The sequence below is a fragment of the Canis lupus genome, chromosome 6, assembly GCF_048164855.1.
Source record: "Canis lupus baileyi chromosome 6, mCanLup2.hap1, whole genome shotgun sequence".
NCBI lineage: Eukaryota > Metazoa > Chordata > Mammalia > Carnivora > Canidae > Canis > Canis lupus.
In genome coordinates, this window is record NC_132843.1 from 38,448,836 (window position 1) to 38,475,601 (window position 26,766).

The 26,766-nt window shown below is 45.8% G+C and overlaps 2 protein-coding genes across 33 annotated transcripts in view; one reads left to right on the forward strand and one right to left on the reverse strand.

Moving 5' to 3' along the window:
- Positions 1–26: 26 nt before the first annotated feature.
- Positions 27–18,916, reverse strand: C6H1orf43 (chromosome 6 C1orf43 homolog). 5 transcript variants are annotated; one of them, XM_072829693.1, is made up of 10 exons: positions 18,487–18,916; positions 18,042–18,143; positions 13,054–13,171; positions 12,783–12,836; positions 11,370–11,536; positions 11,223–11,281; positions 8,065–8,158; positions 6,239–6,279; positions 965–1,094; positions 204–451 (listed from the first exon to the last, which is right to left on the reverse strand). In XM_072829693.1, exons 1-10 carry the CDS (start codon positions 18,550–18,552, stop codon positions 350–352), a joined length of 933 nt encoding a protein of 310 aa, XP_072685794.1. In that variant the 5' UTR covers positions 18,553–18,916; the 3' UTR covers positions 204–349. The 5 variants fall into 5 exon arrangements, with proteins under 5 accessions (XP_072685792.1, XP_072685793.1, XP_072685794.1 ...); XM_072829691.1 differs by lacking the exon at positions 6,239–6,279 and having other exon boundaries at positions 27–451; XM_072829692.1 differs by lacking the exons at positions 6,239–6,279; positions 18,042–18,143 and having other exon boundaries at positions 27–451; positions 18,487–18,900.
- Positions 18,917–18,961: 45 nt separating this feature from the next.
- UBAP2L (ubiquitin associated protein 2 like) overlaps positions 18,962–26,766 on the forward strand; it is a 41,430-nt gene continuing 33,625 nt past the window's right edge. For 17 of the 28 annotated variants that reach the window (XM_072829669.1, XM_072829671.1, XM_072829680.1 and 14 more), the window contains exons 1-4: positions 19,020–19,158; positions 23,148–23,277; positions 24,405–24,482; positions 25,048–25,158. In XM_072829669.1, coding sequence (XP_072685770.1) covers positions 23,188–23,277; positions 24,405–24,482; positions 25,048–25,158 — 279 coding nt within the window. In that variant the 5' untranslated portion in view covers positions 19,020–19,158; positions 23,148–23,187. Of the gene's footprint in view, positions 19,159–19,237; positions 19,500–20,125; positions 20,449–23,147; positions 23,278–24,404; positions 24,483–25,047; positions 25,159–26,766 lie in introns of those variants that run through there. The other 11 variants (XM_072829659.1, XM_072829663.1, XM_072829664.1 and 8 more) reach the window with 8 other exon arrangements.

The following is a 26,766-nucleotide window of genomic DNA, read 5'->3' on the forward strand; positions in this document are numbered from 1 at the left end:
GGACGCCTGGGTGGCTCAGCAGTTGAGTGTCTGCTTTTGGCTCAGGGCATGATCCCAGGATCCAGAATCAAGTCCCACATTGGGCTCCCTGCAGGGAGCCTGCTTCTCCCTCTGCCTATGTCTCTGCCTCTCTCTCTGTGTCTCTTGTGAATAAATAAAATCTTAAAAAAAAAAAAAAGAAAGAAAGACCAGAGGAAATGACATCTGAGCAGCAGTGAGCAAAACCCACGAAGTTGTTTTAAGGTTACAGCTATGAATAAACATTGTCCAAACAATGAAGATTTAGGGCTGAAGAACGAGCGTATGTCTACAGTCGAGCCTTTGAGAGCCAGCTTTGTCTCAGCTGCCATCAGAGTCTCTCCACATAAAATGCTTTGCCCATCTGACTTAGCTCCTGCTTGTACTGCCGATGCTCCTTTGCAAACAGCTGGTGCAGGGCCGCTTGACGGACCTGGCGGGGAGGGCAGAACACAGTGTCAGGTTTGCTTTCTGCCTGCCCTCGTCCTCACTCTCCCCCTGGTAGCTTTCCAGCTTGTGTCCTCTTGTGGATTTGGATTTAGCAGGGACATAGAGCTGGGCGGTAGCAGAGAGGCTGCACCGCCAGAGGGGAAGCCCACCCAATTTTTTCTGCATGGATGAAGCCTCATGTTCAGCAAATAGTTGCTGAGAGCACCAGGAACCATGAGCTCTGCTAGGCACCCAGGAAAGAGAGGCTCTAGGAGGCCAGTGAGCAAGGACACTGAACAAGGACGAGTCTGCGCTCTGGGACGTGAGAACGTGCCACCTGCCACTGAATGCAAAGAGCCACTTCATGAAGAAGGTCACATCTCTGGTGTAGTGCTGAAACCCTCAGAGGCAGATGAGGTGTGTGAGTAATGGCAGCCACAAAGAATCTGGGAATCCAGTGGGCATTGGCACAGGGTAATAGTGGATGAGGCTTCAAGTCACCCTTGCTAGAACTCACCATCAGTAGCTGCTTGTTGGCTAGTGCCAACTCCTGTCCCATGGTGTCCTGCATCCTTAGGGTAGCATACAGGTTTCTCCTCTGGCTCAGTGTCATCTGCCACATACAGCGAGTATGTGAATTTCGCCACCTGCCCCAGATACAGAAGTAGGAGCTAGATGGGTTAGTGAGGAATGGAGATACAAACCCTATTGGTGAGGTCACTTTCTTCCCAGAACCTCCATGCCAATGTCAGAAGATGGCAAACTCCTTGAAAGGGTAACTAGAACTAACTTAGAACCCTAGTCTATGTTGAATATGCAGGCCATTTAATCATAACAGCCATGCGTCAGATACCAAATTTTGCATCATACCATGAGAAAACAGAATTAGGTAAGGTACCCAAGGTCACTTAATGGCAGACGTGGGTATCAAACCCAGTGTAAGAATTAATACCTTCTGTTATACCATGATTCTCAATCTTAGCTAGACAGATTCTGGAATCATTTGGTAAGGTGCGTTTTGTTGTTGTTATTTTAGATTTTATTTTATTTATTTATATTTTTATTATTTTTTATTATTATTATTATTTTTAGATTTTATTTTTAAGCAATCTCTACACCCAGTGTGGGGTTCAAACCCACAACCCCAAGATCAAGAGTTGCATGCTCCACCAACTGAGCCACCCAGGCATCCCCAGGTTGCTTTTTTTCTTTTTTAAGATTTTATTTAGAAAGACCAAGCAGGGGGAGGAACAGAGAGAGGAACAAGCAGACTGCACCGAGCAGGGAGCCCAATATGCAGCTTGATCCCAGGACCCTGAGATCACAATCCAAGCTGAAATCAGAAGTCAGCTGCTCAATCGATGGAGCCACCCAGGTGCCCCTAATACAGAAGACAATTATGCATTTCTCTCTCTCTCTCCCTCTCTCTCTCTCTCTCACACACACACACACACCACATCCTCTGCTCAGATAAATCCTGTTGAAAAATTTTAAAAAACATTTTATTTTTATTTTTTTTTAGAGAGGGGAGAGGGGCAGAGGCAGTGGGAGAGAAAGAATCTTAAGCAGATTCCACATTGAGTGCAGAGCCTGAAGAAGGTCTTGATCTCACTGATGTAGTTTTGGAATGTTGGGAAGGTCCAGAGCCAATGGCCTAGAAAGAATTCTTGAGAAGTCTTTGGTGCAAAATGGTGGTTTTATTAAAGCAGAGGGTGGGCTGGGGGGCAGGGGAGAGACACCAGACCTTGGGCGAAAAAGCTGCTGCCCCAGGTTTGTGAGGGGTCAATGATTATAAACATTGGGGTTGGGTGAGGTAAGGAAAAACAGAGGGCTTTTTTTTTTTTTTAATTTTTATTTATTTATGATAGTCACACACAGAGAGAGAGAGAGAGGGGCAGAGACATAGGCAGAGGGAGAAGCAGGCTCCATGCCGGGAGCCTGACATGGGATTCGATCCTGGGTCTCCAGGATCGCGCCCTGGTCCAAAGGCAGGCGCTAAACCGCTGTGCCACCCAGGGATCCCATGACACAGAGGGCTTTTTTAAAGAACTTTCATCTGCTAAAGAAGACTCACAGGATACTGGAGGCCTTGCCATTGTCGAGTTAAGGCTGTTTTTCCCTCTAGGAAAGCATTAACATTAAGACATTTGGGAGCTTCCTTCTGGAAGTGAGGTTATTGATAAAAACGCCTTTTTCTTGTAAATCACTAAGAAAATTGTAAATTTTGTAAATTGAGGGAGACTCCAGTCCTGCAGGATTGTAATCTCTATAAATTAACCATTTGGTTTTCCCTCCCTTAGTGCAGGGCAGCCAGGGAATGTCACACATATCCCACCTGGAAGTTGGGGGGACTGTGGGGTGTCAGCCTATGCTTTGTCCTCAGCTTGCTTTCTGATCTCTCACCATCATGACCCTGAGATCACTGATCCGAGCCAAAATCAGGAGTCGGGTACTTAATCATCTGAGCCCGTAAAGATTTTAAGTCATCTCTACGCCAAGTGTGGGGTTGAACTCAGTCCCAAGATTAAGTTATGTGCATGGGATGCCTGGGTGGCTCAGCTGTTGAGCATCTGCCTTCGGCTCAGGGCATGATCTCAGAGTCCTGGGATCAGGTCCCACATCGGGCTCCCTGTGAGAAGCCTGCTTCTCCCTCTGCCTGTGTCTCTGCCTCTCTATCTGTGTCTCTCATGAATAGGTGGATAGAGACTTTAAAAAAAAAAAAAAAAAGTTATGTGCTTCACCTACGAAGCCAGTCAGGCGCTCCCGCCCTGTTGAAATTTTTTAAAAAAATCAAGTATTCTTTTTACAGATGATAGAAAATTTAACCCATATAGAAATATACTGAGAGTCGCAGTCGTGCTGAGTTCCTGTCTTCCTGCCCACGCTGCCCAGATGGCCTCCCGCAACTGCCACCCAGCGGCTGCCAACAAAGGTGCTGCCTGGGACCCTGTGGGCAAGAGGCTGCATGAGGAGCTTATGTCCCTCACGGATGTCTGGCAACAAAGGAATTTCTGCCTTCCCTGAATCAGACCTTTTCAAATGGGTGGGGACCATCACAGAACAGCTGGCAATGTGTAGGAGACTGAGGTCCAAGCTCTCCTTGGCGCTCCCAAGGGGCTCCCCTTACAAGTCGCCCACAGTGAAGTTTTTCACGTCTGCTACCACCCCAATGTGGACACCCAGGGTCACACCTGCCTGGACATCCTGCAGGACAGGTAATCTGCCGTGGGTGACATTAGGACCACTGCTATCCACTGAGAGCCTTCTGGGAGAAACCAACACTGATAGCCCTATGAGCTCCAGAAAAACCCATGGTCTTTCAGATGTACCTGCAAGAAACCTCAGAGCAGGTCTCCAGCCAAGAACCCTGACTATGGACTGTCTCTCCTTAAAAAAGCGCTGTCTTTTTATTTTTTCCTTAGATGTTCTGTCCTTTCATTTCTGCCTGGGATTTTGCTTTCTAAGCTGTGGTATCATCTTTGTTTTGTTTTTTATTAATTTTTTTAAGATTTTATTTATTTATTCATGATAGACACACACACAGAGAGGCAGACACACAGGCAGATGGAGAAGCAGGCTCCATGCAAGAAGCCCGATGTGGGACTCGACCCCGTAACTTGGGGATCATGCCGAGCCAAAGGCAGATGACCAACCCTGAGCCACCCAGGTGTCCCTGTTTTTTAAATGAAGTCTCTGGTTGAACAGTTGTGATATATTCAATAAATACACTGTGTTTAAAAAAAAGGGTGGGGAGGTGCCTGGGTAGCTTAGTCAGTGAAGCATCTACCTTCAGCTCAGGTCATAATCCCAGGGTTTTAGGATCAAACCTCATGGCGGGCTCCCTGCTCAGCAGGGAGTCTGCTTCTCCCTCTCCCTCTGCTGCTACCCCTGCTTGTGCGAGCTCTCTCAAATACATAAAATCTTCTTAGAAAATTTTTAAAAAGGGGGCTGGCTCGGTTGGTGGAGCATGTGGCTCTTGATCTTGGTATCATGAGTTTGAGCCTCATGCTGGTGTAGAGATTACTTAAAATCTTTGGGGTGCCTGGGTGGCTCAGTTGGTTAAGTGTCTAACTCTTGACTTCAGTCAGGTAGTGATCTCAGGGTTGAAATCCAGCTCCTGTCAGGCTCCGTGCTGGGTGTGGAACCTGCTTGGGATTCTCCCTCTTCTTCCCCCTCTAACCCTTCCTCTCCCTCCCTCCCTCCCTGTCAAATAAATAAAACGTTAACAAAAATAAAATAATAAAATCTTAAAAATATATACTAAATGAAAAGTGAAATCTTTCTTCTTTTGTTCCAGTTCTCAACAAAGCTGTATTTGTGTATACTTCCAGAATATTTTACTATCATATACCACTATTATTACCTACCATGAATTCATATATTTACGTAAATACTATTATCTAACAACTTGGACTTTTTCTTCCAGCACAGAGAATTGCTTCATTCTGTGTAAAAGCTGCCTAGTATTTTTATATCATAATTTAACCAGCTAGATTGTTTCCACTTTTTAGTTTTTTTTTTTGTTTTGTTTTTTTTTTTTAATTTTTTATTTATTTATGATAGTCACAGAGAGAGAGAGAGAGGCAGAGACACAGGCAGAGGGAGAAGCAGGCTCCATGCACCGGGAGCCCGATGTGGGACTCGATCCCGGGTCTCCAGGATCGCGCCCTGGGCCAAAGGCAGGCGCCAAACCGCTGCGCCACCCAGGGATCCCTTAGTTTTTTTGGTTTATTTTTTAAAAGTAATCTCTACCCCCAACATGGTGCCTGAACTCACAACCCTGAGATCAAGAGCTGCCTGCTCCACCGATTGTGCCAGCCAGGTGCCCCCTTTTTTACTTTTATAAACAATGGCTGTCTAGAACACTCTTGTGTCTGTACAATCTTGAGTCTTTGCTGGTGTGTGTATATATATATGGTAAACTTCTAGAAGTATAGTTGCCAGTTCCAAGGATGTGTGAATTTTGAGATCTTAAGTTTTGACAGATTTCATCAAAGTGTCTTTGTAAAAAGTCTCCATCAGTCTGGACTCCCATTAAAATTATATGCAGTTGCTCCCTCATATCCTAATTGCTAGCTCTGCGTATAACTACCTGCAAAGCCTCAGAAAACTGGCTTATCCTACCTGATCGCAGACCATCATAGTCAGAATTTTCTAGATTAAGACCTGAGCACATGTCTTTTAAAAAGCTTCATGGTGAAAAAGAGATGACATATAGCCTAGTCTTCTCATTCACTCACTCACCAAATACTTACTGCAGGGGCGCCCAGGGGATTCTGTCAGTGAAATGTCTGCCTTCAGCTCAGGTCATGATTCCACAGTCCTGGGATCGAGCCCCATATCGTCGGGCTCCCTGCTCAGTGGGGAGTCTCCCTCTCCCTCTGTCCCTTCCCTGCTCCTGCTCTCTTTCAAGTAAATAAAATCTTAAAAATAAAAATACAGCATACCCATCACATAATTAACAAAGCAAATACTTGCATTCTCCTTAACAAATAAAAGAACAAAAAGTCGACCTGATTTCCCTTCAGAGAATAGGAAGAAAGGGACAATAAAATCACCATGTGGGTAGCAGGACCTAGTGGGCACTGGGAGGCTGTCCCTGAAAAGGGCTGCTTCCTGCCCCCACCCCCACTTCCTTCTCAAGGAGCCCCAAACTAGAACGGGAACCAGGAGGAGTACGAGGACCAGGATGAGGACGAGGCCGATCTGAGAGGTGGCTGGAAGGGACGTGTCATGAGAGGGTGACAAGGTCAAGTGGACAGGTAAGGGAAGGGGTAGAAGCAGACATTACCTGTCAACCATCTTCTTAAATCCCTGGACCCTTTGAAAACTCTGCAAGAAAAGCGAGTTGCTCATGTCCCTTGATGTCCAGCACCCCGTCCCCAGCACCTTTCCCTGAGGGCACATGGGCTTTTGTTTCTTGACGGAGAATGGCCACTTCCTAGGGAAGTGAGGACAAAAATGCTACTCCTTTCAGAAGGGGTCAGAGAAAACATGCGGAAGGAGCTGGTAGGGAACGACCAGCAGTTACAGCATGGGCCCCTCAGGAAACCGTCTGCTTCTGGTCAGCTAGCCCCCTTCCTCCTCTGCATACCTCTTCTACTTTCATTGTCTTTTCCACAGACATGTTCCCAAGCTGGCGGGACGTGAGACGCGAAACAGGCTCTCCTTTCTGTCCAATGGGTCACCCAGGACTCAGTAGTCATAGTAACACATTCTCCTCCAACAAAACATTGAGCCTAGGACTTGATTGGTCACCTGGCCTGTTGCCCTGGAGACCTGAGGTGAATCCTGGTTCTCCTGCCTTCTATTAGTGACACAGGCCATTTTAGAAGCAAGGACCATAGTCCCAATTTTAGGACTTTTGTGGGGTCTCTGTATGATCCTAGGTCCAAAGAACACCTGAGTGGCTCAGTCTGTTAAGCATCTGATCCTTTTTTTTTTTTTTTCCTTTTTCAATTTATTTATTTATGATAGTCACAGAGAGAGAGAGAGAGGCAGAGACACAGGCAGAGGGAGAAGCAGGCTCCATGCACCGGGAGCCCGACGTGGGATTCGATCCCGGGTCTCCAGGATCGCGCCCTGGGCCAAAGGAAGGCGCCAAACCACTGTGCCACCCAGGGATCCCAAGCATCTGATCCTTAATCAGGATCTCAGGGTCCTGAGATGGAGCCTCCTGTCAGGCTCCACCCTCAGTGGGGTTATCTGCTTCTCTCCCTCTGCTCACATACATGCACATTCCCAAATAAATAAATCTTTAAAAACAGAATAACTATAAAAAAATGAATCATGTTTTTAATTACTCATTTTATTAAATAATTTAGAATGTCAGAACCATACGTTGGTCTGACATTTCTTCACTGTCCCATAAGCACCCCAAGTAAGTGGGGGGATGGGATTAGGATAGGTGCCAACATTCCCTTTTCATTTATTCAAGACAGTATGGAAAGAAAGCACAAGGGCAAATCCTTGCATGTCAGGGAGGTTGTGTTAATGTTTCCCCACACACCAGTTTAAGTGGAGAACCAGGCAAGCCACTCCACATTGATCCCACGGCCTCACGAGACCTCCCCACTAGTTCGTGTCTGTCTTTCCTGCCAATCACCTCTAAGAGAGCTCAAACCCAAATGGTCCCCATTCAGCTGTGCATGAAGGGGTAGACATGGAAGACACCAAGCCCAACCACCCCAACTCTCACTCAGGATTATTTATAGTCTGGAAAATGGAAAAAAAGAAGGGCAAATGAACTATAATCAAAACCAAGTGAGGATTTTTAAGGAAGCATTAATGGAACATTAAGAAAAACATCTGAATTCAACTCCAGGAAAAAGTACTACCAAAGGAAAATAAAGTCCTGACTCTCTGAAACTGACTGTAAGAACAGGCTGAAGAACGATTCTCTAGGAATGAACCCTAAAAGTGCTGGACACGGTGGCACTTCAGCTGACCTGGGCCCACAAGCCAGATGACCCGAGGCCACTGGCCCTGCCAGCAGCAGCAGCGTCCATCAGGCAGTCACAGTGTACTTTCCAAAGTGTTATAGTTGTCCTTAAAACTTTTCAACTCCAGGAAGTGCTTGGCACGTTTACTCTTCTGACTGGAGGGGAGGTATGTCACCTGGATGGTTGTCGGGGAGACTTCAGGAGACTGGGTTAGATCTTTGGCTGCTGACTGGTGCTGTCTCTGAGAGCTCCCGCTTCGTGCTTTGACCCTGGAGAATACAGAGAGGGCAGGTCGAGGACAGAACAAGGACTAGCACAAGAGTACAATTCAAAGCTTGTCCATTCTATATAAACGTAGCTATAGCCACAACTGATCCCATCCCATCTAAAAACTAGTTACTAAAATCCCATCTGATAGCTTGGAAGTAACAGAGAAACCAATTTTCCCACTGAGTCCCTGCCTCAACATTTTTTTTTTAAAAGATTTTATTTATTTATAGAGACACAGAGAGAGAGAGGGGGGCAGAGACACAGGCAGAGAGAGAAGCAGGCTCCATGCAGGGAACCCAACGTGGGACTCAATCCCGGGTCTCCAGGATCACACCCTGGGCTGCAGGCGGCGCTAAACCGCTGCGCCACTGGGGCTGCCCCTGGCTCAACATTTTCTTCCTCTCACTATAAAGAAAACTTTAGGGCAGCCCGGTTGGCTCAGCGGTTTAGCACCGCCTTCAGTCCAGGGCCTGATCCTGGAGACCTGGATTGAGTCCCACATCAGGCTCCTTGCATGAAGTCTGCTTCTCCCTCTGCCTGTGTCTCTCATTAATAAATAAAATCTTAAAAAAAAAAAGTTATTTAAAGAAAACTTTAAGTTCTGCCGATTCCTCTAATGCATGTATGCCACTAATATATTCCCAGTCCAAAAACAGTCCTTTGAAAACTCAACACCAAAAAATAAGAACAGGAGCAGCTACTGAGTACTTAGGACATGTTAGGATATTAAATTTGGTGTTTTACCAACATCTAATTTACTGATATCCCAGTATCTCTAAATGGTGGTAACATCCCCATTTTCCAGGTTAGGAAACGGCCTGAGGTCCCAAAGCTATCAAGTGACAGGGTTGGAGTGCAAATCTAAGTTTGCCAGGTTTCAGCGCCTATCCTCTTCACTAGACTCACTGAAAATTTCTAGAAACCAGCAATCAAGGACTGAATTTTTTTTTAAAGTTTATTAAAGTGATCTTTATACCTACCATGGGGCTTGAACTCACAACTCCAAGATCAAGAATCATGTGCTTGGGGTGCCTGGGTGGCAGTCAAGACTCTTGGTTTTGGCTCAGGTCATGATCTCAGGGTCCTGGGATACACCCCTCTTTGGGCTCCATGCTCAGCAGGGAGTCAGCTTGAGATTCCCTCCCTCTGCCCCTCCCACTTGTACTGTTTTTCTCTTTCAAATAAATCTTAAAACAAAACAAAACCCCAAAAAAGGAGTCACATGTTCTTCCAACTGGGCCAGCCAGGTACCACTTTTTATTTTTTAAGCTCTAAGCCCAAGGTGGGGCTTGAACTCATGGTTCCAAGATGACAAGTCGCATGCTCTACCAACTGAGCCTGCCAGGAACCCCAAGGACTGAATAAAACAAAAAACAAACAAAAGACAGACTTATTTATTTGAGAGAAAAAGAGAAAAGAGAATGTGCACACATACAGGGGTGAAGAGCAGAGCGAGATGGAGAATCTCAAGCAAACTCCCTGCTAAGTGCAGAGCCTGACACCTGCATGGGACTCAATCTCCTGACCGGACCCAAAAACAAGAGTCGGACACTTATATTACTGAGCCACCCATGTGTGCCCCCACGCCCAGGACTGAATTTTCAACAAAACTGTGGTAAAATACACACATTTACTACCTTAACCAGTTTTATCTTCATTTTTTTTCCTTAATCAGTTTTAAATTTTTACAGTTCAGCAGCATTAAATACATTCATTGGCTGTGCAGTCATCTCTACCATCCGTCTCCAGAGCTCTTCTCATGCTGCAAAACTGAAGCTCTGTTCCCATTAAACCCTAACCCTCCAGCTCCTGGCATCCACCATCTCCTTCCTGTCCTTATGAATTCGATAAATCTAGGGACCCCAGATGAGTAGAAGCAGAAGGTACTCAAATAGGCTCCTTTGAGTGACTTCCGGACTAAGCCCCCTTCCTCACCCTCTTCCCTGCTCACTTTTACTCCTGTTTTGAGCAGTTTTTACTGGACCTTTAGCTTTTGGAACAAGGCAGTTTCTTTTTAAGGACATAGATAAGAAAGGATAGATATACTCCTCTTTTGAGAAAGAGCCATATTCAACACAGCAGAAAACAGAGGTGGTTCTTTTCAAGGCTGGTAACTAACTTTATTCTACATTGGTTTTCCCTTCCCACCCTTTTGAAATTTGCATAAACACCACCATGAAGCTACTGTTAGTGCACATTTAAAACTATGCCAGATGTGGGACGTCTGGGTGGCTCAGGGGTGGAGTGTCTGCCTTCAGCTCATGGCGTGATCCAGTGTCCTGGGATTGAGTCCCACATCAGGCTCCCCACAGGGGACCTGCTTCTCTCTCTCTTTTTTTTTTTTTTAAAGATTTTATTTATTCATGAAAGACAGAGGGGGAGGGCGGGGGAAGAGACACAGGCAGAGGGAGAAGCAGGCTCCATGCAGGGAGCCTGACACGGGACTCAATCCTGGGTCTCTAGGATCAGACCTTGGACTGAAGGTGGTGCTAAACTGCTGAGCCACCCGGGGTTCCCACTCTGTGTCTCTCTTGAATAAATAAAACCTTTAAAAAAATAAAACTATGCCAGACAAAAGTCGTGAATCCTGTAACACACACTCAACAGCTGATACTACTACAGTGATGCCCTTAGTTTCTGACAGGGTTCCCAATGCTGTTTAAGTGCTAATAAAAATAGATGGCACTGAGCTGTTACTTTTATCAGACCAAGAAATTAAAAAAGATGACACTGGAACCCTAGAAGAGAAGGAATCTCTATACTAAATAACTTTATTCCCTTTATTGGTATAAATGTTACACCAATTCTGACAGTTCACTATTTTACTGAGCTAGTCCAAAAAACAAAACCACAAAAACAGGAGAAGGCACTAGAGTAGGAGAGGCTTCCCCTTCTCTAAGCTTGTAGAGAAGCACATGCTCTCAGCTGTGAGGGAGAGGCAGGACCTGGCAGCTCATCATGGTGATTTTGTTACCACTGCTTAGGAAGGGCACCTCGCTGGGGGTGGGGGGCATAGCAGCACTCTCCAACCAGCCCCAACGACATAGTCTCCGCCACACTTACACGGTGGCAAGCTCACTCAGGGCCTCCTGGTAGCGCAGGTACTCACTCTGGCCAAAGACCTGAGGAAAGATGAAGGAAGAGTGAGACCCCCCTCAGGTTGCGGTATCCCTTTAGGTCCCTGAAGGAAAAAGTGGCCATCCCTCTTACCCCTGTCCCGTAGCGGGCTGTTTCATAGCCATCCAGCAAGGTATCAATGAGGGCTTTGCGTACACCCTTAAAAGGAGTACTAGTGTTCCGAAGATCTAGCAGGTAGGAGCGGAAATTCTTGCCCATTAAGGAACGGGGATGCCTGCCTTCAGCGTGAAATGGTATCTCTGTGGGGATAATAGATAATGATAACCCTTCCCCCATTTATTAGTCTTCCTAGTTATCACCCAAGTTAAGAAATGGGTCCAATGAGTGAATTAGAGGAAAATTCTAATAGAATGAAGACCAGACTCATAGAGCTATACCTGAGTGGTCATTTGGTGGTGACAACACAGCTATAACCTGTGTTATAACCTACACCAAAGGTACACAACAGTGTCTCTAATTTACCCTCCTACTCGCTCATCCTGGCTCTATAATATAAACCATGTTTTACGGGCAGCCCAGGTGGCTCAGCGGTTTAGTGCTGCCTTCATTCAGCCCAGGGCCTGCTCCTGGAGACCCGGGATCGAGTCCCACGTCGGGCTCCCTGCGTGGAGCCTGCTTCTCCCTCTGCCTGTGTCTCTGCCTCCCTCTCTCCCCCTGTTTGTTTATTTATTTTAAAGATTTTATTTATTTATTCATGAGAAACACAGAAAGAGAGAGAGGGCGGCAGAGACACAGGCAGAGGGAGAAGCAGGCTCCATGCAGGGACTCGATCCCGGGTCTCCAGGATCAAGCCCTGGGCTGAATGAAGGCGGCACTGAACCACTGAGCCACCTGGGCTGCCCTCTCCCCCTCTGTGTCTCTCATGAATAAATAAGTAAAATCTTTAAAAAACAAACAAAAAAACCCCACAACAACCCCCCCTCCCAAAACCAGGTTTTAGCAGAGATGAAGCATATTTGACAATGGTCATAGAATTAAAAAAAACCTAATAACCATTTATCTTGGTCTTACTGAAAAAGCAGAGATCACCTTTTTTTGGTGGAAAAACAAGCAAATCACCACCATCCAATCCAGTTCATGAAACAAAACAAGGGCAGCCCGGGTATCTGAGCGGTTTAGCACCGCCTTCAGCCCAGGGTCTGATCCTGGAGACTCGGGATTGAGTCCCACATCAGGCTTCCTGCATGGACCCTGTTTCTCCCTCTGCCTGTGTCTCTGCCTCTCTGTGTGTCTCTCATGAATGAATAAATAAAATCTTAAAAAAAAACAAAAAAAAAAACAAAAACAAAATTCACTTACTGAAGAAATAACGTGCCTCCATCATTTCCTTAGACAAAATAATAACCTAGTACTCTCAAACTCTAGGAAATTCCTCCTAGCCAATGATGTACAGAAAGGACAAATTCTAGTATCTATAAAGTGGGTTCCTCCCTCTTCCCCAGGTGGGCTTTCAGAATTCTGACTATCCTGTTGGATAACCCTTACCAGAGGCACGGATGGCATCCAGAGCTTTCATCCTGTATAGATAGTTGTAGCAATCTGTTAAGAAAGAGACTGGTCATAGATATAACCCTCAGAAGACTCCCCAAACTCCAGCAAGCTAATAAGTTGCCTCCCCGTATCTGAAATATACCCAGCAACTGAGGAACCACAGATGCAGGTATTGCTAGCAGCTATGCTAACAGCTCGGAGACCAAAGGAATTCTGAACTTGTGGGATTCCTCACTGAAGCATCCTCCAAGAGCATGCCACATACTCTGATTTCCCTGGGTTTCCAGCTGTAGCAGTCTTGTATCACCATCTGCAAGGAGCTGAGGTTCATACTTGATATCTTGAACCCTGGATAGCCGGATATCAATCTCCTCTTTCAAGTCCTGTTCACACAGAGAAAACAATATACAACCATTTACTTTATACTCTGCTTTCCATCAACCTGGAAATGGGGCCGAGCAAGTGAACAACTAAGACAAAAGAAGCAGAAAAATAAAAATGCTCATCTGGGGGATCCCTGGGTGGCGCAGCGGTTTGGCGCCTGCCTTTGGCCCAGGGCGCGATCCTGGAGACCCAGGATCGAATCCCATGTCAGGCTCCCGGTGCATGGAGCCTGCTTCTCCCTCTGCCTGTGTCTCTGCCTCTCTCTCTCTCTCTCTCTCTCTCTGTGACTATCATAAATAAATTTAAAAAAAAAAATTAAAAAAAAAATGCTCATCTGGCTGATAAAATTGCCAGGTAAGACTAAAAAATTTAAGGCTGGAATTAGGTTCTCTAAAAACTTCTCTAAACTGTACATTCCTTTTTTTAATTTTTTTTATTTTTTAAAGATTTTATTTATTTATTCACGGAAGACACAGAGAGAGAGAGGCAGAGACACAGGCAGAGAGAGTAGCAGACTCCATGCAGGGAACCTGACGTGGGCCTTGATCCTGGGTCTCCAAGATCATCACATCCTGGGCTGAAGGTGGCGCTAAACCGCTGAGCCACCGGGGCTGCCCCTAAACTGTACATTCCTAAGCTAGATCTTTTAACCTGCTAGAACTTAAGTTCTACAGTACCAATATTATTTCTGACTGGTTTAAAATCTTAGTTGGGTGTTACAAAGAACTTCCAGAAAAAGAAAAAATGGACAAAAACCGGGAGTCATAATCTACTCTAAATATCTGTAAGAGATGGGCAGCCAGGGTGGCTCAGCGGTTTAGCACCGCCTTCAGCCCAGGGCATGATCCTGGAGACCCAGGATTGAGTCCCACGTCCGGCTCCCTATATGGAGCCTGCCTCTCTCTCTGAGTCTCTCATGAATAAATAAAAATCTTAAAAAAATAAAAAATAAAAAAAAAAGCCGTAAAAGGGATGCCTGGGTGACTCAGCAGTTGGGTGCTGGCCTGTGATTCAGGTTGTGATCTTGGGATCCAGGATAGAATCCCATATCGGGCTCCCTGCTAGGAGCCTGCTTCTCTATCTGCCTGTCTCTGCCTCTCTCAGTCTGTCTCTCATGAATAAACAAATACATCTTTAAAAAATATATATCCATAAGAAAGCCTATATAGGGACGCCTGGGTGGCTCAGGGGTTGAGCATCTGCCTTCTGCTCAGGGTGTGATCCCGGGGGGCCTGGAATAGAGTCCCCCATCGGGCTCCCCACAGGGAACCTGCCTCTCTCATGAATAAAAGAAATCTTAAAAAAAAAAAAAAAAAAAAAAAAGCAAGCCTGTACATAATATATAATACCATAGGGGCCATTCTACCTGATGGACCACAGAACTTCTTAAGGCTTTCTTCTAGAGTCTATTAATCCTTTAAAACATTTTTTTCTGATTTTATTTATTTATTCGTCAGAGACACAGAGAGAGGTGGAGACACAGGCAGAGGGAGAAGCAGGCTCCCTCTGGGGAGCCTGATGGGGGACTCGATTCTGATTCCCGGAATCCAGGATCACACCCTGAGCCCAAGGCAATCGCTGAGCCACTCAGACGTCCCTAAAGTTTATCAATCATTTATTTATTTATTTATTTATTTATTTATTTATTTATTTATTTATTTAAAGATTTTATTTATTTATTCATGAGAGACACACACAGAGAGAGATATGCAGAGACACAGGCAGAGGGAGAAGCAGGCTCCATGCAGGGAGCCTGACGTGGGACTCCATCCCGGGTCTCCAGGACCAGGTCCTGGGCTGAAGGTGGCGCTAAACCACTGAGCCACCCGGGCTGCCCTCAATCCTTTTAAATAGGTAATTTACACCCATGGCTTAAAATTCCAAAAAAGTACTAAAGCCACCCCTCACTTACCCAGAACCACTGTTAATAGTTCCAAGTTCATGTCTCTTAAGAGCCTCAGCAGATTTTCTTCTAACTTTTACGTTTATTTACTTAAACATTTTTTAAGATTTTATTTTAGAGTAAGTGCACGCACGAGCAAGCACAAGCAGCAGGGAGAAGCAGCAGCAGGATTCCCACTGAGCAGGGAGACAAGGCACTCAATCCCAGGACCCTAGGATCATGACCCAAGCCAAAGGCAGACGTTTAACTAAGCCATCCAGGCGCCCCATATTTAAGTAGGCTCTACATTCAGCATACAGCCCAATGCAGGGCTTGAACTCAGAACCTGAGATGGATACCTAAACTTGTGATAATTGACTGAGCTCCCCAGGTGCTCCTTGTTACTTTTTAGAAACTTTTAGAAACTTCCACTGTGAAATATATCAAGTGTGGAATACCTGTTACCTACATTTTAAGGAGCTGAAAAATCATTAAGATGAACATCTACAACCACTATCCTGTTTATGAACATGTTACCAATGACTCTGAAGCCTTGAGTGCCTATCCCTGACTGAATGCAACTTCCAACCTTAATTTGTCAAGAATCTCACTTTTCTTTACTATTTTATCACATTACCAACCTAAACTAGACGTTTAGCTTTGTCTGGTTTTGAACTTCACACAAATGGAAAAATATGTTTTGAATTCCTCTATAAATTGTCTTTTAAAATTTTAAACACTTTATATTGAGGTTGAACTTAAAGGAGATAAAATACATCCAACTTGGGTTGATGACTTTTGACAAATGAATACACCCATTCAACCACCACTACAGCCAAGATATAGAACACTTCCATCATCCCAAAACGTTCTACACTTCTACACGTCTCTGCAGTCAACCTCTGCTTCCCTGCTTCAGGCAACATTATGTACTATTGATATAGTTGTCTGTTGTAGAATTTCATAAAAAAGGACTGGAACAAAATGGTAGTTTTTTATGAATGGCCTCCTGTTTTTTTTTTTTTTTTTCCACTCAGTATGTTTTTGAGGTTTACTCATGTTTGTGGCTTTTTTCATTCAAAAACAGTTTAGTGGGGATGCCTGGATGGCTCAGGGGTTGAGTGTCTGCCTTTGCCTTTGCCTCAGGGCGTGTGTGATCCCAAGGTCCTAGGATTAAGTCCCATATCAGGCTCCCTACAGGGAACCTGCTTCTCCCTCTGCCTGTGTCTCTGCCTGTGTCTCTCTCAATGAGTAAATAAAATCATAAAAAAAGTTTAATGTTTATATATTTGTTGCTTAGCTTATTCTTGTAGTATTCCAGAATATAAATACATTTTAATAAATATGCTCAACTAGACATTTGAACTAAATTTCTTCTTGAAATATCACAATCACTAAAACACTCATACATGTCTTTTGGTACAACACTAGCAAAAAATTAATTTCTCTTAAGGTAAAAGTAGAACTGCTGCATTACAGATTAGGTACATGTGCTATCTTACTAGATCATGCCCAATTATTTTCCAAAGTAGTTTCACTTATTTGCATTTCCACCAGCAATAAATGAGAATCTAGATGAGAGAATTCTTTAAAGTAGAGAATTCTTTAAAGTAGAGAATTCTTTAAAGTAGAATTCTACATCTTATCTCATGTAGTCCAGAGAGCTCCTAAATAAACTTTTGCCTGGATCATGATGTGTTGGAAGCCAGCCCTAAATCCCTCTTATAGAGCAGTTGGCATCTGGAGAACTGAGGGAATGTGGAAGAAGCTCTGTTGAGCGTTTAGGCCACAACACTTTAAGGTTTCCATGAAATACCTTAGCAAAGAACAAAAAGAGGAGGATTAGCAGCACCGGTTGATGAAAGGACGCTGATCTAGGAGTTGAGGGAATTATGTACTAGCTTTAATTCTCCCAGTAGCCTGTTTTGTGACTCAAAAATTACTGCCTACTGTTAGATGTAGGCAGGGGCCTGCATTTTTTTTTTTTTTTTTAAGATTTTGATTATTTATTTACGAGAAACAGAAAGAGAGGAAGAGACACAGGCAGAGGGAGAAACAGGCTCCATGCAGGGAGCCCGACATGGGACTCGATCCCAGGTCCCCAGGATCACCGCCTGGGCCTAAGGCAGCGCCATACCTCTGAGCCACCCAGGCTGCCCCAGGGGCCTGCATTCTTGAAGCTTACAGTCTAGTGGAAGCTGGGCATTAAACAAATTGACACACTCAAATTTGTGATAAATTAGTATCTAGAAAAATATCAGGATAGTATGAAAAAAATTAAGAGCACCTACTTCAAAATAAGCAATAAATATTCTTCTTTGGAGAAAAATCACATCTGAGCTGAGATCTAAAGGGCAAATCAGCTAGCGAGAGCGAGGAGGGAGATCACTAGGGCACAGCAAGGCACGTGCAGCTGGAGCCCAGCTAGACCTCTGGGAGGTAGGGAGCACCGCACTCAAGGGCGGGGGCCTCGCGTGCCTGTCGGACGGCAGAAAGCTACATACATGCAGGATTCAGCAGACATTTGGGAGAGAGAAAATTTCGCCTGTATTTAAACGCTGAGAGGAAACCAGTTTTCTGAGGAGAAACCGCGGACAAAAGACCACTCGCGGTCTGCACGCCCCGCGGCTTCCTCAGGTTCCTGTCACAGGAATGGGGGACTTGGACCTTCAGGAGAACCCTTGTATCCGGGCTAACAACCCCCCAACCCATCCCATAGCGAAACCTGAGCAGGAAACACGACGCTCAACGCCGACTGTCAGCACAGAGCCGACAACATTAACCCGAGTCTTTCACTCCGCGAATGCGGATGGCGCCGGGCAGGAGCGCTAACCCCGCGAGTTACCCTTCCCTCTCCTCCCCTCCCCGCTCTCTCCAACCCGAGAGCGCCCGGGCCACTGACAAGCACAGCGCGACAGACTCATCCTCAAGGCAAAACACATCCCGTCCTGCGCCCTCCTGGGCCCTCCTGCGCCTGCAGGACCTACCTTGGGGGCATTGTGTCCCACAGGGACATGAGGTCCCCTTCGGGATTTCATTGCAAAGCGCATGATTTGTCTCTTCACAAAAATAAATAGCAGAACAAACACCTGTGCAAAAAGTGAAACAAGTACGGAATCTTTAATAACAAGACGATAAAACAGAACAAAACAAAACACGCCTCCGTTTTAAATGCCCAGATGCGGCTCTCACGGGTGCTTCGGGGACAAAGTGGGGTGGCAGGCTGCGGGGGTCGGGCTAGGCTCGGGGGGTCGGGTCCGGGGCAGGGCTCACGGCCCGGCGGGGGGCGGGGCGGCCGAGGCCGTGGCTTCGGTCCCCGGGTCTGGGAGGAGTCCAGGCCCAGAGAAGGTGCAGGAGAGTGGGTGGAGGTTGAAGACCAGGTCTCTCTTGGGTCAGAAGCGACGGCAGAAAGGGGTGGGGGAATCTCCTCACCAGGCTCCCGTAGGCCATCACCAGCACGACATTCACGCCGGACAGCCAGTTACTGCTGGACGCCATGGCCTCCCCACCCCGCACACAACTGCTCCAGGTCTCCCCGCCGCCTCGCTTCGTCAGCCTGGGCTCCGCCGAGGCACTGGCGCCGGGGCTCCCCAAAGCCCCCTGGCCATTTCCTCACAGAGAAAATCCAAGGCTGACCCGGCCTGAAAACATGGCGGACGACGGCCGAGGAAAGAAGAACGTCGCCTTCCCGCTCCCCTCAGCACGTGACCTAGACCCGCACCGGCCCCGCGAGCGGCGCGCGCGGAGGCGCCGAGCAACGCCAGGAACAGGAAACGGAGGCCGCCGTGCGTCACACGGCAGAGACGAGGCGAGCGCGCGGAGCCGCAGCGCAGCGGCTCCTGGCCAGGTGGCGCGCGCACGCTTGCGTGCGCGTCCCTTTTCGCGTCACGTGCCGGGGGACGCAGGCAAGCAAGTGGGAGGGGGAAGGCGCGAGCGCGAGCGCGAGAGAGGAAAGGAGGGAGGGGGGTGGGGAGGAGGGAACCTCACATCACGTGACAGGGGCGGCGCGGCCCGGGGTGTCAGTGTGGAGGAGACTGAGGTAAAGTTGGGAGCGCAGCGGCGTTGGCGGCGGCGGCGGCAGCAGCGGCAGCGCGGCGGGGCCGGGTATTGTCCGCGGCCCCTTTAAATCCGCGGTCTCCTTTTCCCCTCCCTCCCTTCTCCCCTACCCCGCCGCCCCCCCCAGTAGGCCCCCCGCCCCATGCGTTCCCCCCACTGGACACCCCTCCCGGTCGCGCGAACCCGGCGCCCCCCCTCGAGTCGGCCGCCGGGGGTTTTGTTTATGGTTGGATTTGCGGCCTAGTGGGCCGCGCCGGAGCCGGGGCCTCGATTTGGGAGCGTGGCCGGGGCGGGGCTTGGGCGGCCGGAGGGGGGGGGCCATGCGGCTAGAGCCCGAGCGGGGAGAGCAAGGAAGAGCGCGGGCGAGCGCGGCCTGGGCCCCGCCTGAGGTAGGGCCCGCTGAGCCCCGGCCGCTGCCTGTGAAGACGCCCGGGGGGCCTCCTCCCTTCCTGGCCCGCTGCGGCCTCTTCGGGTCCGGATCCGGCCTGGTTTGGGGGCGGCGGGGGCAGGGCGGCGGGGTGGAGCTGCCCCGAACTCCCCCATGTGGCCCTCGGTCTGGAGTGCGGAGGATGAATTTGTTCCGGGTGGGAGGTGAGGCGGCGGGCCGGGAGCCCCGCGGGGGCGCGGCGCGGGGTGCGCCTCCCTTCTCCGCGCGTGGGCTGCGGCCCCTCTCGGCCCCGGCCTCTTTGTCAGCCTGCGGGAGCCCCGGCTCCGGGAACGTGTTCGCGGCGGCCGCGCGGGCTGGCGAGGAGCAGTCGGGGAGGCCCGTGGGGGTGTCCGCCTCGGGGGCGCCCCTGAGCCCGGGCCTGGGTCCGCGCCCCTAGGGTAGCGCGGGGATCCCAAATTCCTTCAGACCCTGTGCTCTGTGGACAAGCCCCAAATTGCCTTGCAAACTGATGTCACAAACAGGAGACGGTCTCTCCGCCTTGAAGTGTAGTCTCCTCGGGTGGAGGGTGTCGTGGAAGCAAAACACAGTAACAGGCCCTTTTTGTTGTCATTGTTACCGTGTTCGCCCAGTGTCCCCGAGCATGAGGCGGAGAAAGGCGTTTGCTGCGTTCTCTCCATCCCCCTCCGCCGCCCGGGTGCTGCCGAGGGACGGTCCTGCCGGGGTGGCGAGGGCCGCTGACCGCCAGCCCTCCCGGAGGAGGAGGAGGGAACCGCGTTGGTCCGCGACGCTGAACTCCCCCAGCATTGTCCGTAAGGAGTAGCCGGTGCCAGTGATGGTTTCCGCTGTGGACAGCGAGCATCGCTGGCCCGGAGCTAATGATGAAAGACCTTAAGTCGGGCTGTTTGGGTCCCGAGTTTTGAAGCCCCTCTTTGCTGAATGTGTCCTATCTGGCAAGTACTCTTTTTAAAATTAGACTAGAGTGTACGGAGAAGGGGACGCAGGGTCATTTCCACAAAGCACCTAAGGGAGTTAGTCGTTCTGTTAGAGGTAGCAAGCCTCACCCATCCCAGTCCAGCTTCAGAGTGTCTGAATTGTTGCTCAACTTAGATTGTAAGCTCCCTGAGGGCAGCAACCGAGTCATACTGCTTTTGTATTTCCTAAAGTACTGGACACATAGTAGATACTCAATAAATACTTGTTATTTATTTTTTTCTGTAAAATTTCTCTGGCTATTTTTTCAAGTAGCTGGTTTTCAAAAGATGGTCAAGGACACACCTGTGTTCAAACCAGTATTTGTTTCTACGCTGTTCCCTTGGTCTCCCAACACATCTCATGTGTTTCCCGTAAATATTTTTATTTGCTAAGGAAAAGTTCTTAAGATTCCTCCATTCCACTGTGATAACTCTAGTTACATGTCTCTGCTTGCTACTAAAAGGCTACTGATTTTGTGCCCTCCAGTGATCCATCCCAGATCACTTAGTTTTGTTTGACCCGTCCTTCAGTGGTGTTACTACCTAGGCGGTAAAATTTTCTTAGTCACACGTCTCAAAGCACAAGAGAGAGATGGAAGTTAACAGTGGGAGTGATCAGGAGTGGTGGGTCCCCCCCCCTTTGGTAATTAAGTGGCTTTCAAGAGGACTTTTTAATATATATTTACACTGGTATAGTATATGCAGTTATCTGTATTGTTAGTCACGCAGTTTATAGTATTACGGTTGTAGGTTGAAACCACATGTGAAGTAGAAAGCGGTCAGTTTCTAAGTTACAAAAGCGTTTATTATTTGCATTAGAAACTTCATTTTAGAGCCAATTAGTAAGTATAATAGTTTTCGTCCGTTTTAATTTTTCTCTTTGATTTGAATCCAGGGGTACTGGTTAAAGAACACTTGTTCTTTTGTGAGTGATGAAACTTGGCTATAATGCCAGTCTGGGAAAATGGACTACTGTGTAGCAAATAATCCTGTACTAGTTGGAAATATGTACAGGCCTTTGTGTGCACATGTGCATGTGTGTAGGGAGAAGAGACAGTAGTTAAAGAATTAGCTTTGAGATTTCCTCAGAAATTCTGATGATAGGGACTCCTGGGTGGCTCAGCGGTTAAGCATCTGCCTTCCGCTCAGGGTGTGATCCTGGAGTCCCGGGATCAAGTCCACATCGGACTCCCTGCATGGAGCCTGCTTCTCCCTCTGCCTATGTCTCTGCCTCTCTGTCTCTCTGTGTCTCTAATGAATAAATGAATAAATCCGAGAAAAAAATAAAAAATTCTGATGATAGAGACTGAAAAACTCTTAATTCTTATTGATTGTATCAAAAAACAAATTGATTCAACTTGGTGAAGAATCTATCCACAGAGAAGTCAGCTTTCTTTGTAACCTGAAAAACTGGTGAAATTCACTTCCCTAATAATTAATCCTTCTGTATTTCTTTAGAGGCTCAACCTGCCTCTTCCTCAAATTCAGCATTGTCTTTGGGCAGCTTAGCATTACCCCATATAAAGTTTTTATTAATGAAAAAATTATAAGTAGAGCAGAAAATACAAACTTACCCTCTTTGAGAGTGAATAAAACAAAACAGTAATGGCATATTTTGAACATTCCATCATATCGTGAATATTTTCTTTGTTTACTAAATGCAACAGCTGAGGTTGCGTTAAAGCAAAGTATGAATAAAGGGAACTTAAGTTCAGGAGAATCCTAGTTTGCTAGAACTGTTAATAATGAAAACCATTCTCGTTTTGGGAAAGGCTCTTTATGCTCTCTGTCTCTCTAAAGACTCAACAAAGTGCTATTGCTGGCAATAGTGTCTCAAGTTTAAAATGATAATCCTAGAAGTCCTTTCTTCCGAATAAAACTTTGTACTAGATGCTTTTGGTTTGGGACAGATCTGTATATTAAGGTGAGTGGTAAAGGGTATTTGCATTTCTGGTGCCTGGGAACTGTGGAGTAGGAGGTCAACAGAAGTAGCTGCAAAAACTGTTGGAATTATCTAGGGAACTGAGATTCTGAGCAAAGTCACTGGGGCCAATACTTGCCTTGTTGAAGGTTATACAAGCTCCCACTGCATGACGAGAGTTACAACTTGAAGGAGAAAGACTAAACTTGAGCTTGTCCTTTCCCAAGGATGGTGGTCACATGCAATTTATATAAACTGGTTGTAAGGAAGATAGGACTTTTCATAGGTAGACTTGAGTACAATATTTTAAGTTATTTTTATTTGGAGTATAGACTAATCCCCTTCCTGGAAGGCTTTATTTTCCAGGTTTTGCTGATTGTCTTTTCTTTTGTCAAAGGGACTTTAGATATTTTTGTGTAGAAGGCTTTTGATTCTTAACATCATTTTGCTTGCTATTAAGATAGCAAAACTTCGCTAAGCCTATGTATAGGGGACTAGGAACCAAAGCATGCCCGTAACTTAAAAACAAAAACAAAAACTGTCACTTGACACATGCTTTTTATATTTCTTGTTTTACAAAAATGGATTAACAGCCATTGTTCCTTAAGGAATTTATCAACTAAATATGTCTCAACAGATGAATCCTTTTGTTTTTTTTCCTTTAAAGAAATGAAAATGGCAAAGATGCTGATGAAAGACGATGAAAATACATTTTGCCCATATTTAACCTCTAAATTGTTTTTTTTTAATCTTTCAGTATTCTACCTTGTAAATACTGTTATTTGTATATACTGTAAATGATGACGTCGGTGGGCACTAACCGAGCCCGGGGAAACTGGGAACAACCTCAAAACCAAAACCAGATGCAGCACAAGCAGCGGCCGCAGGTAAAGAACCCAAGGGGTCTGGATCTGTTGGTAGCACTGCTGGTTGATGTTGGTTTCCATTCAGTGCAGCATCATTCTTTGCTTTGGATTGTTGGTTTGGGTTTTTTATTCTTGATTTCTAGTCCTTGCTTCATTTTACTTAGAACCTGATGATTGTTGATATGCTATGATGCAATGTGCTTGCTTTTTGTTGTTCAATACTGCATTATGAGACTTGGAAAGAATGGGTCCTGTGCTTTTTGTTTTTTATAAACTTTTTTAAAAAGATTTATTTATTTATTTATTTATTTATTTATTTATTTATTTATTTATGATAGAGAGAGAGAGAAAGAGGCAGAGACACAGGAGGAGGGAGAAGCAGGCTCCATGCCGGGAGCCTGACGTGGGACTCGATCCCGGGACTCCAGGATCGCGCCCTGGGCCAAAGGCAGGCGCTAAACCGCTGAGCCACCCAGGGATCCCCGGGTCCTGTGCTTTGAATACCTAAGGTAGCATTTCCCCAGGACGAAATCTTATGTTATTCTCAGGCCTAGAGATAAGAGGGTAGCATTGGTTCTTGCAGGAATGGGAATAGGGTTTACACGTGACTTTGTAAATAAAAAATGAATTATTTGAGGTATAAATGTTTCAAAGAGGTACAGTGATCCCAAAATGGGAGCTTCTTTAATTGTGAACTTTGGTGAAAAAGCTTCCTGTTTTTTTTTAAGGATTATAGAGCAGAATAGTGACAGCTTCAGTGTTTAGTTCTTTGTCATTTTGCAAATTTAGGCATCTTATTTTATTTTTTTTTAGATTTTGTTTATTCATGAGAGACAGAGAGAGAGAGAGAGGCAGAGACCTAGGCAGAGGGAGAAGCAGGCTCCATGCAGGAAGCCTGATGTGGGACTCGATCCTGGGACCTCAGGATCACACCCTGAGTCAAAGGCAGATGCTCAACTGCTGAGCCATTTAGGCGTCCCAATTTAGGTATCTTAACTGGTGTTAGCATTTTGTTACTTGGTCATTTGTAACAAGGAGAAGGAAATTGGGCAGGGAGATGGGGTGGGTTATTGACTACATAGGTCCCTCTTATTTCTCTAAACTCTTGTCTCTTGATCATGCTTTCTTGAACTTGACTTAATTCCTAGGCTACTGCGGAACAAATTCGACTTGCACAGATGATTTCAGACCATAATGATGCTGACTTTGAGGAAAAGGTGAAACAAGTGAGTGTATTGCTAATTTGCTCTAAGCGATGGGGAAAGACCTCAGGATTAAAACATAGTTAAATGTCATAGGTGGCTACCAGGGTATTTTGTACTGTAGATATTGAAAGAATTATGACCTGAAATGTATTAAGCCTGTAAGTGCTTTTGTTTGATTTACTGTACCCCCTTTGGACAGCTACCTTATTCGAAAAGGTTTTATCTTAATTTTAACTTATTTATTGGGCGACTTTGTTAATGCCATTTTTATAGCAATTTTGAGCAGTTGTGCCATCTAGGAATTGTAGAAATTCACAGTATGCTGAAGCCTGTGTGCTTCTGGATTTGATTCTCTATCAGATATTTTACTCTTTGTTTTATAAGTACTTTTGACCCCATCCCTAATCACAGTTGTTCATATTTTGCTTATTGAACTAGCGTACCAAAATTATGCATATTTTGGTTTTTTAAGCCTGAGGTTCTTTCAGACTCAGCTGGTGTCTTCTCCCTTTTCTCTTGTTCACCTGGTTTTCTTTTGTGAGGAGTGCAAACTTGTTCATAATGGTTGCTGATCTTTTTCTTTCAGTTGATTGATATCACTGGCAAGAACCAAGATGAATGTGTCATTGCTTTGCATGACTGCAATGGAGATGTCAACAGAGCCATCAATGTCCTACTGGAAGGAAACCCAGATACGGTAGAGTGTTAATAGAGTGTTCTAGAAAGTGGGTCCTTGGCTGAGAAGCTCAGAATATTCTAAAAATAGCAAGTGGAGTAACTCAACTTAAAGGAGAGTACTTTATTCTCCAAATGGAGCTGTGGGTTGCAGATACTTAAAATTTATATAGAATAAGTAGAAGAAAACATAAAATCCATCTCCCTTAATTAGCTTAGACTAAATTATTCATTCCAGGCTAGTGACTGTTTTCCAGACTGAGTTGGCCTAAATTGGAGATGCTATATATTAGCCTTAGTTACTAATCATAGAACATTCTGCTCACCTGTTTTATTGTGTTGAACAAAGTCATAGAAACTAGCAGATTCTCATTTCAAGATATTCCCATCAGTGTCACCTTTTACAATACATTTTCAGGGATCCCTGAGTGGCGCAGTGGTTTAGCATCTGCCTTTGGCCCAGGGCGCGATCCTGGAGACCCGGGATCGAATCCCACGTCAGGCTCCCTGCATGGAGCCTGCTTCTCCCTCTACCTATGTCTCTGCCCCCCCCCCCGCCCCTGTGTGTGACTATCATGAATAAATAAATAAAATCTTTAAAAAAAAATACAATACATTTTCATTGTTTGAACTTAATTTCTGTTGAGGTAGTAGAGAGAGTTAACAGCCTGTTGACCATCCCTGGAGATGATGGGATATCTTTTTTTTTTTTTTTTTTTTTTTTTTTTTGAGATGACATCTCTTACCCTAAAGTTTCACCTCTTCTCTTTTCCACTTAATGAGATCCTTATATTTTTGTGCTTATCATTTACCCAAATTGTTAAGTCCCTTAAGAACAGGGTTCTGCTTTACTAACCTTTGGAATGTTCCTATAGTGTTTAGCAGAGAACTTTATTGTTTTAACAACCAATGTATCATTTTAAAGTAATTTTCATTTACTTGGTCTTACACTGGGGATCTTTGGTTGGGATAGATAACCAGAGTTTTACCCTTTGAGAGATCAGCTTACTGGTGTTACAGCATCACATTAGCTAAATATTGGAGGTTTGTCAGATTCCTTGAGACAATAGGAAATAATAGTGGGAAACCTTTTTTTTTTTTCTTTTTTTACTTATTCATGAGAGACACAGAAAGAGGGCAGCTGCCCCAGTGGGAAACTTTTTTTAATCATTGAATTTAAATTTGTGGATTTTTCTCTTCAGAAATGTGGTCTTAGGGGAACCTGACTGACTCGGGAGTATGGGGCTCTTGATCTCAGGGTTTTGTGTTCAAGCCCCATGTTGGGTGTAGAGTTTACTTTTTAAAAAAATGTGGTTTTTGATTTTACATTACTGATCTTATTTGAAAATTACTGTCTGGATAATCAGATAATAGTGCCTTTGGCTCATTGTGAGTTTACTGCAGATTTTTGGGTTAGGGGAAGAGTGGGACTAGTCCTGGCTTTTAAAAGTCTGGATTTCAGGGACGCCTGGGTGGCTCAGCGATTAAGCATCTGCCTTCCAGCCCAGGGTGTGATCCTGGAGACCCGGGATCGAGTCCCATGTCGGGCTTCCTGCGTGGGGCCTGCTTCTCCCTCTGCCTGTGTCTGTTTCTCTCTCTCTCTTTGTGTCTCTCATGAATAAATAAATAA

Bases quoted from the DNA above. Each gene is read 5' to 3' on its own strand.
- C6H1orf43 (XM_072829691.1), bottom strand. From the start codon at position 18,552: ATGGCGTCCAGCAGTAACTGGCTGTCCGGCGTGAATGTCGTGCTGGTG. The intron at 18,144-18,486 runs GTGAGGAGATTC...CTTTTTGCACAG, and splicing joins TGATGGCCTACGGGAGCCTG to GTGTTTGTTCTGCTATTTAT. The intron at 12,837-13,053 runs GTATGTGGCATG...CTTTCTTAACAG, and splicing joins GGAAACCCAGGGAAATCAGA to ATTGCTACAACTATCTATAC.